At 41.2% G+C, this 10,209-nt stretch overlaps 1 protein-coding gene across 1 annotated transcript in view; it reads right to left on the bottom strand.

The window, feature by feature from the left end:
• The window catches only part of SLC44A5 (solute carrier family 44 member 5), a 70,667-nt gene that overhangs the window by 20,140 nt on the left and 40,318 nt on the right, over positions 1-10,209 (bottom strand). Inside the window, exons 3-6 of the mRNA XM_029959731.1 lie at positions 8,161-8,234; positions 5,903-5,987; positions 3,116-3,200; positions 278-406 (exon numbers count right to left, since the gene is read on the bottom strand). Of these exons, the coding sequence (XP_029815591.1) occupies positions 278-406; positions 3,116-3,200; positions 5,903-5,987; positions 8,161-8,234 (373 nt within the window). The remainder of the gene's footprint in view (positions 1-277; positions 407-3,115; positions 3,201-5,902; positions 5,988-8,160; positions 8,235-10,209) is intronic.

Genomic DNA, 10,209 nt, shown 5'->3' with positions numbered 1-10,209 from the left:
GCTGTGGAGTACCTAAGTAATTACCACAGTGCTGCAACTACATGGGTAGCTGCAGATATTCTTTTAAGCAAACAGCTATCATTTAAAGAGTGGGGAATTTAGTGTGTATACAAGACCTTCACCCTGGTTTAAACAACTGTCAAATCACATAAATGGGACATGTGCTTATACGGTGACATCAGATAATTCAAGTCTTTGATGCAGTTCAGTAAAATTATGTACATTACACTTTGCTTGAAGAAAAAATATATTCCATCACCTACTGATAGATACACACCTTGCGAGGATTGTTAAAGCCAGGTTTGCAGAACTGCCTGAAGTAATTCCACTGATCTGGTTTATATCTGTAGGAAGCCTGAACATCAATGTAAGTTGCAAACCTGTCTGGGCACTTTGAAACACAAAGCTGCAAGAAAAAAAAAATGAGTAAAGATACACTGGGGGTAGAGAAGGGTGAGGAAAATCAGTGCAATGGAAAAGCAAGAAAAAGGTCACTGCCTTCAGTATTATTTACTGCAGGATTTAGAAAGGGATGTATGTTGTCCTTTTGATTCCCTAGATGAATATTTCTAAAATTCTTTGACAGAACACACTTTCAAAGTCTCTCCTCATATCAGGCATATCAAGCCCCTCTCTGTACCTTCTTAGGTTTTACACATCCTGGTAGATAAGCAGAGCTTTCAGTCTGTTGAAAAGAGCATTATTTATTTTTTTTGAAGAACAAGAAAAAATCTGTCAGTTCCTCCTCTACTTCTATCAGCAGCAGTGCATATGAATGAGGTGTTGTGGCAGCTACTTCCACGGGATACATGCATTTTCTTTCTACTACATGTATAAGGAAAACTTTATTTTAAAAAAGTCTCACTAAAATTAAAAGTCTCAGGTAATATTGTTCCATCCTTCTACATAGTTTCTTCAGTCAAATACATCTCTACAAATATTGTCAAGTCAAGATAGTCATAAATCACTCAAAAGTGACTTTTAACTGCTGACAAAGGCTGGATCTTCCCTAGTTACAACGGAAGGGGATGCACACATCAGGAATGAAGTTTACACCACTCAAGGTACAACCATTATAAGTTGGATTTATGTGAGAAAGCAAGTAATGACTGGGGTTTAATGAATGCATCCACTAAGAAGCTGTGGTTTAGATATAGGGCATGGAGAAGTGGCTGCCCGAATACACAGACTCTGAAGGCTCTGCTGGTCACTGGAATCACACAAGTGGACAGATGTTCTGACTCCTCAGTGTTAACCCTGGGACATAAAAGCCATCTTTTCAGCAAGTTTCAGCCTCTTCTAGAAGGCAGTTTTTTTCCAAAGCTGTGCTATCCAAACACACCTTGCAAAGCTCTGCTATTCAAGTACCAGAGAGATATCATGCACAAAATTGTTTTTCATGTCAAGGGCATTCCACCATATATGATTCACCTAAAGGAACTTTAGAAAAGGTTGTGTACTAATCCTTAGAACAGGCCAGATGCAGCAAGAGGATCTCTCTAGATGAGTACTTCTGTCCTATGGACTACCCACAGGCCAAGAAACAAAGAAAGCAGAGTTTTGTCCTTGCTGGGACAACAGGTGACTAACAGGTATACACTTTACTACACCCTGCCTGCCATCTTTGAAACAGGCAATGAAATGTGCTGCCTGTGGATCCAGTGCACTGTAACAACAGTTTGCAAATCCACAGGCTTGCTCAAGAACTGAAGCTCTTACCCCATGGCAGTTCTTGGGGTTTTTTCTCCTGCTAGTTGATATGGATAGGACAGGAATGAAGGACCCTGTCTGCAGTTCAAAAGAGAAATTATCAAACAAACATTTCTTCAACATTTTCCCCAAAGACCAGAGATTTAACCATCTGCAGTAACGAACAGCATTCAAAAGCATTTTTAGTTTTGGAGATGCTGCATGTTTGAAAATGAACAAAATAACTACTCCACTTCAACAAACTCTCCTGAAACAAGTATTTCACCTTACTTGATTCATGGCCATTACCAACTTGACCACAGCACCAGTCAAATCTCACACAATGATCTCAGTATTTCTGAACAGACTGAATCGTTCCATTAAGAGAGGTAAAGACTGCAGGCTAACAGTGTTGGTGTCTGCATGTTGACAGATGGGGATTCCTGAAGCAAACTCTGCTGCTGATAGAAAAAAGTTTTGTTCTGACAGCAACTGGCCAATTGTTAAGAGGGTTCTTGCTATTCCTTGCTGGAGATCTCCATCTCTTCAGCTGTGTCAAACTGTTCATAAAGTCACATTAACTGGTAAGTCAGAAATGTCTATCAAGGATAGGGATCAGGAGTAAGGGCAAGCAAGAATGGGAAACATTTTAAAATGGTAGTCCAGTAAGTAGACAATTAACATTTGTAATCAGTAAACAAACCTCATCCAAATTAACACTGGACTTCACTGAGTGTTGTCAAGATGAATGAGACCATCATCTGTCACCTGTAGTTTAACTGCACTTTATTTTGGCAGCAAAGCTGGATCAGAGCAGTCCTGCACCTAATTCCTCTGACCTACCCTGTGCTCTAAGTTGTTGCCTCTTAGGATGAACTGACATAACTGGTTGTGCAATAACCCACACAAGTTCAGTGACTGGGTTTATTTCACAGCTTCCTGAGGAATTGCAGCACAAAGGGAGTACAGTGTGGCATAAGGCAAGAACAAGTTTTCAAAATCTTCACTTTTCAAAGTGCCATAGGTTCTAACCACACCCAGATACTCCTGTCACTGGCAGTATGCACATCTTCTTGAACATGTCTAGCTTTGAAAACCACAGGTGTCAATCCATATTTTCTGCATGCACTGAATACTACTGGATAGTTGCCTGTGATGAATTCATAAGTCACAAATTGCTGTATTCAACTCAACAGACTTTTTTTGTCAACTCTTATCAAAAACACACAATCTTGTATGTTTCTATTTAATTTTTCTGACCATCACAGGCTACAGAGACTGTGTGCTACAAGTCATCTATAAAACAATCATGTTATATTTTGAAGGACATGAACAGCAATTTTTAAATCCAAACAAATGTATGCCTAGTTCTTAAGCACCATGACTAAGATGCAGGGAAAATATTTTCTCTCTCCATTTCACTCACCTGTGTTGTAGGGCACTGCAGGTTTATTAACACTACTGGGCTGGCACATTTCAGAATGTTGAAGTAAAACAAAATGGTCTTGTTCCTATGGAAGTGGATATAAGATAATTAATGTCATAAATATAGGTGTTTATACATCCTACCATTCCAAAATTTATAGCATACATTGATATTTAAATTCTATAACTGTGAATGGCCATATTGTAAACACAAGACAAAAAAAATCCCAAGCAAAAGTTCCACATCAAGACATCTCTGAAAACAGAAGTATTTGTTCTAAAGAATTCTAATTTTGAGAAGTTTTTTCCACAGCCAGGTTTTAAGCTGAAAGAATTCATGTGTTCGTAGTCCCATCTCGAAAGGGTGAGGTCTGTAAAGTAACCCTGGCAAAAGCACCGTGGTCTCTGTGCTTCCACTGAACATCCTGTGAATGCACTGCATGCAAGCTCACCATCAGAAAATGCTACACTGTAAAAGCTGCCTAATTTTTGTTGATCAGAAGGTGGCACCAAAATCAATCAGAAGTTTTTTATAGTTGGAAACCAAAAGCAGTTGGCCAGAAAATAGAATGATAATAGCATCTACTAATAACACTGATAAACCCCCTCTGATATAAATAGGGGTCAGTTTGAGGGGTTTGCAGCGCAGAAGCCACACACCTGACAGCTACTAGAACTTGGGACCTTGCAGTAGCTGTCACTTCAGTTTGGATTTGTTGAAAACTGAGGACCCCAAGATCTCTTGATTTAAAGACCTGGGTTTTGAAGACAGCAAAACATGCTGTTAACCTTTGCTATGTCAGAAAATTATCAGATAGCTCTAGTGAAGATGATATGGCAGTAGTCCTGCCCTTTTTACACAAGACTTCAAAGCCAGGACTATATTGTGTCCCTGTAAGAAATAATGGTGCATATGGCCTGCTATGGCCTATGAAGGGCCACCAAGTTGATCAGAGGGATGAAGCACTTCTCCCAAGAGAAAAGGCTGAGAGAACTGGAATTTCTCAGCACAGAGAAGAGAAAAGGCTCAGGGGTGACCTGAAGATGGAAAGAAACTGTTTGCAAGAGCCTGGAGTGACAGGACAGGGGGGAATGGCTTCAAACTGAAGGAGGAAAGGTTTAGATTAGATATTGGGAAAAAATTCTTCCCTTTGAGGGTGGTCAGGCACTGGCACAGGTTGCCCAGAGAAGCTGTGGCTGCCCCACAGGGACTTTGGAAAACCACAGTTCTGGGTCAGCCTTTCACACCGCTTAGTTTTAGGGAATCTGAAAAACAACAGTATTGACAAAAGCCTGACAAGCACATCCCACGCCTCCACTTTTGGGGACTAGAAGGCCTCGTTCAGAAGGGTGTCCTGGCCTACTGCTATAAACACTCTTGCTTTTCCATTAGGTTGTATTATATGTTTTCTGTATTATATGTTTTCTGGTTTATATTTTTATAAGAAACTCCTCAACCTGGGAAATCAGTGCCGAAATGCAGTCTCCGTCAGTAGCTGTATTATTCTCCAGCAATCATATATATGGAGGGACATTTGTTAACACAAACCGGAAACCACATAGTAAGAAATAACTAAAGAGAAGATTTGAGTGACAAAGAGAAAGAGGGAAAGGGAGTGAATTATAAGAATCAGAGAGAAGCACCTGGCACCACACCACACAGTGTATGGAAGCCATGTCTCTGAGACTCCCAAAGCATTTGCTCACTGTTTTTACAGACCACAGAGGGGACAAGGACAAATTCGGGGTGAAGTGAGGAACAGAGAAGGGGTGCACTGAGTGGAACACACACAACACTACAACTTTTTCTCCTTGTTTTTCCTCTTCAGGAAGTTGGACTCTCCAACAACTGCTGTGAAGAATCTAAGTCAGAGCATGGAACACATCTTCTTACACTAACTAGTCTGTTTCCTCTGTAAAAAACCCCTGAGAGTATATATACTCCTGCTCCCCTGCCTTCTGAACTCCCTTTGGACAGTGGCTTTTTCATTTTTTTCCACAGAAAACTAAATGGGGAAAGACACAGCAAAGAGTTGTTATCAAATGCTAGTATAACATCCATATATATATACACATATTTATATCCATCCAGTGACAAGGGTATAAAGGGTGCCTAATACATACTTTTTAAAAGGGAGAAGTAAGGGAAGAAGCAAACTTTTAAAAATTCTATTTCATAAACCACTTAGATTTTCAAAGAAAACATTGATGCGACATCTTTCTTCCCTGAGTGGCTATTTTCATGTAGAGGTACTCTGTTGAGATCAACTAATTAATTTAACTCTTACAATTCAAAATTTAAGAAGACTGGAACACAGACATGAGTTAATAGAGCCCCTTGGGCTCTATTTACCTTCTATTTACCCAAGGAGGGTGTGGTTACAGCTGCCAGTCTCCCAGACCACTCCGTCTCCTCTCTACTGGCACTGGATAAGCACCAGAAAAAAACATGCTTTTCATTACAGTCTTTTCTGTTATTTGGTGCGTGTTGAGAAAAATTCAAACTTTGGCAGAAGTTGTGTCAGCTAGTCACTTTCTATGCAGCTGCTGATGCAATCTCTAAGTTATATTGATGCTTTACCAAAAATATTCTCTGAATGGTACAAAAAGCTGTATGACAGTAAAAATTTCGGTCTGGATTTGGACTAGGCAACTAATATATTTCTGAATTTTATTTGGAATAAATACAGTAAGAGTGTCATCATCTCTTTGACAGAGGGATTTGAAACCTCACATCTTATTCACAGTGCACGAGTGGTAAAAGTATGTGAATGGATTTAGTACTCACTCATTGAGGGTTTCTTTCTGACCACAGAACTGCCCATAGCTGTCAGTTGGATATATCACTTTCCTGGGGTCACCGTGCACCCAAGCTGCAAAATATATACATACCTCTTAACCTTTTAGTCAAGTGTACGTAGTTAATAGTTAAAACTAGATAGCATGAAAATGTATCACTTCTAATGTACCATTTTACTCTTTGTTGATCACCACTGAAGAGTACTGATTAGTTTATTTCCTAATGAAAAACTAAAATGAACCAAGATATGGATGAACCAGTAAAAAAGCCACTTCACTTTTTACTTCAGGGCATATATATCTGGGTGATATCCAAAATATGTAATGATGTAATGGACTTATAAAATACTGGTTATTAGAAGAGTAAAGAACAGGAGCTAACTGTGTAGACAAATCTGAGTGTTCACAGACAATGACGCTGGCATTGAAGGGAACCTTCCACTACACCAGGTTGCTCCAAGCCCCATCCAACCTGCCTTTGAACACTCCCAGGGGTGGAGCAGCCACAGCTTCTCTGGGCAACCTGTGCCAGTGCCCCACCCTCACAGGGAAGAATTTCTTCCCAACATCACACCTAACCCTGCTCTGTCAGTTTAGAAGCTATTCTCCCTTGTCCTGTCACTCCATGTCCTTGTCCAAAGACCCTCTCCAGCTCTCTTGGAGCCCCTTTTGACACTGGAAGGGACTCCTAAAGTTTCCCTGGAGCCTTCCCTTCTCCAGGCTGAACACCTCCAGCTCTCCAAGCCTGTCTCCAGAGCAGAGGTCCTCCAGTCCTTGGAGCATCTCCATGGTCTTCTCTGGACTCACTCCAGCAGGACCACATCCTTCTGATATTGGGGGCCCCAGAGCTGGCAGCATTGCTGGTGAGGTCTCACCTGAGCAGAGCAGAGGGACAGAATCCCCACGTCACCTGCTGGCCACACTTCTTTTGACATAGTCCAGGGTATGGTTGGCTTTCTGGACTGCAAATCCACATTGCTGGCTCATGTCCAACCTCTCATCAACCAGCACTCCCAAGTCCTTCTCCTCAGGGCTGCTCTCAATCTGAACTGTTTACTTCTAGCTTTTACTGTCTGATTAACGACAAATGAAATTTTCCATCACAGTTACTTTATGATTGCAAATTTATCAAACCATGGTATTTTTTTTGAACACATTTAATTTTGAGGTTTTTTATCAGAACACACATGGCTTTGAACTTCCTAAATACCTGCTGGAAAGCAGCTCTTCAAAGAAGGACCAGGGGGAGCTGGTGAACAAGAAACTCTCCCTGACCGGCAGTGTGTCCTGGGGGTCAAAAAGGCCAGTCGAATCTTGCAGTACACCAGGAAGAGAATTGCAGGTCAGGGAGGTGATCCTGCCCCTCTGCTCAGCCCTGTGAGGCACATCTGGAGTGCTCTGTCCAGTTCTGGGCTCCTCGGGACAGNAAAGAAGGACCAGGGGGGGCTGGTGAACAAAAACTGTCCCTGACCAGCAGTGTGTCCTGGGGGTCAAAAAGGCCAGTTGAATCTTGCAGTACACCAGGAAGAGCATTGCAGGTCAGGGAGGGGATCCTGCCCCTATGCTCAGCCCTGTGAGGCACATCTGCAGTGCTTTGTCCAGTTCTGGGCTCCTCAGGACAGGAAGGAAATGGAGCTCCTGGAGCAGATCCAGAGGAGGCTGCGGAGATGATGAAGTGACTGGAGCATCTCCCTTACAAGGAAAGGCTGAGGGAGCTGGGGCTGTTCAGCCTCGAGAGGAGACACTAAGAGGGGACCTCATCCATGTCTGTCAGTGTCTGCAGCGACGAGTCAGAGGATAGACGAGGCTCTGCTCCGGGTTGCCCAGCACTGGGACAAGAGGAACAGACAGGAACCGATGGCCAGAAAGTTCCACCTGAACTGAGGAAGAACTTCTTTGCTGTGCAGTGACCGAGTACTGGGACAGAATGCCCCGAGTGGAGTCTCCTCACTGGAGATATTCCAGAACTCTCTGGACACAGTCCTGTGCCATGGGCTCTGGGCTGACCCTGCCGCAGCAGGGAGGTGGGACCAGGTGAGTCATTGTGGTCCCTTCCAGCCTGACCCATTCTGGGATCCTGTGAATTACAATGTTAATTCATTATTTGCTTCTATGAAAGACATTTCTTATTGACTGGAAAGCTTTGCATAAATATAAGCAAAAGGACATCTCAGTTGAAAATGCTAACATTCACAAAGCTGCTTCCCTTCTGTATAGAAAAGCACTACTATACCTGTGTTTACTTACCCACAACTCCTAATGCAATGTAACCCAGAATGACAACTATGAAGATCACACAGCAAATAACGTCTGTGCAGTGCCTAGGGACAAAAACAAACACTTTCTGAAATAAGGTGTTTAATACGACCCTTTGAAAACACTGATGTCATAGGGTACTTTAACATCTGAATAAGTTGTCCACACCAGCACTTAGCAGAAGTCTTACTTACAAACTCACATTTGAGATGTGAGGTCCTGTTTTTGCAGCAAGACCAGCAAATAAATGTGCATGCCTTTCTCATGGTAGACAGCAATAAGAACAGATTTAAGTATTGCTAAAACAAATAATACCTTACAACATTGAACCCATGAGATTACTCATGGTATAACCTGCTACAGGATATCTGCCTCAGAACACACCACTTGTGGCATCTGCCATTCTTTCTGTTTTCCAATCTATGTTTCCTCTTACAAAAAACCACTATGTTTTAACATAAAGGAGATAAAAGGGCAGATTTTTTAAACAGTTGAAGAACCTGAAGTGCATTTCCAAGTGTGGAAAGGAATCAAAAATCCTGTACACTTCTCTAGAGAGCCACAGCTTTACCATCTCACTAAAATAAACTTTTAGTGAGGCTGAAGGTATACAGGACTCAAGGCCAATATGACAGTAACCTAAGAAAGGACAACTGCTCAAAGTACAAGGAGTGATGCTAAAATAATGCTTCTCATTTTCCCATCCTCCATTCAGAAGCAGTTCTGACACTGCTCGAGCTTGGCTCTCATCCCACTAGAGCCATTTTTAAAGGTACAATATTTATTTCAAGAGTCTCAGGAGAAATATGGCACCATAAATACTTTAATTACAACTCCTATAGTCTCAAAAACCTCTTCCAGTTCAATTCTCACAGGTCTCATTTAATGATACCTAAATGCAATTAAAGGTTTTACCCATTTGCGTTAAAAGGTTCCTTTTAAAGTTTTGTTGAGCTACAAGTACCCATAAACACTTTACCAGAATGCAGGATTTTATGTTCTTTGTAATACATTAATTTCTGTGCAATATCTAGTAAAACTCACTGTTACCAAATACTGTGGTTATATAACTATTAAGAAAAAAAAAGTACGTACGTATTTTTTTGTGTGTGGCTTCAGAAAATTTTGAAACAGTTCATAAAGACTAATTGTTGTTTATACAAAATAACTGCTTATTTAACTAGATATTATGGGTGAAACCCTGGCTCCATTTAACATCATTATTAGCTCATGTAGCTCACTTCCAGTGAGATCATAACAGTAACTCATAAATACAAGGCTCCACAGGAGAGGAAAAAAGGTAAAGCTTCTTAAATTAATAAATTAAAATACATTTGTAAAGACACATGGTTATAGGGTGAAGACTATGGGAGTTTCCAAAGTTGCAGGAACTGGTATGATGGGAACTGGCTCTTCCTTAATAGGAGATATTGAAAGTCCATGCTTATTACTGAAACCTAATCAGAAATTATCCAGCCTTTTTTGCTTTCCGCCATCTCTCAGAAACATACTGGTTTCTTGGCTTCTCTTGCTTTGTTACGTGTGGCAGTGCATGCTAAGAATACCTTGTGCATGTGTAATGGCATCCTAGCAAATAAATTAATGCAAAGATAAAATCATCCACAGAGTATTAGTACATAAAAGCCATTTATTCACTGACAGCTCATGCACTTAATTGTTAATGACTGACTAGAACCTCTCTCTGTTTGGCAGTTTCATGCCCAATCTGTCACAAGTACAACTGTGCTCAAGATGCTGCATAAGCAAGAAACTATGACATTATTAGTTAAACAGCACTAGCAAATAGTCTCAAGCCCAGCACTGTGCAACCACACAGAGCAAAAGGAGGCTCAATACATTCACAGTGGGACTTTCACATTACCCCTTTCAACTCTGCTGACTTAGATGAAGGTGACCACTGATGTCCTCACTTCTGAGTTCCTCCTTCCTAGTTAACTAACAACTTGTGTTTTGAGGCTTCCCTAAGTCATGTTGTGTCAAGGTGATGTTATACTATGCCATACAATGTCATGAATAGCT

Source organism: Manacus vitellinus, unplaced genomic scaffold (genome assembly GCF_001715985.3).
Source record: "Manacus vitellinus isolate BGI_N305 unplaced genomic scaffold, ASM171598v3 scaffold_21_pilon, whole genome shotgun sequence".
Taxonomy (NCBI): domain Eukaryota; kingdom Metazoa; phylum Chordata; class Aves; order Passeriformes; family Pipridae; genus Manacus; species Manacus vitellinus.
This window is presented reverse-complemented; position numbering and strand designations above follow the sequence as displayed.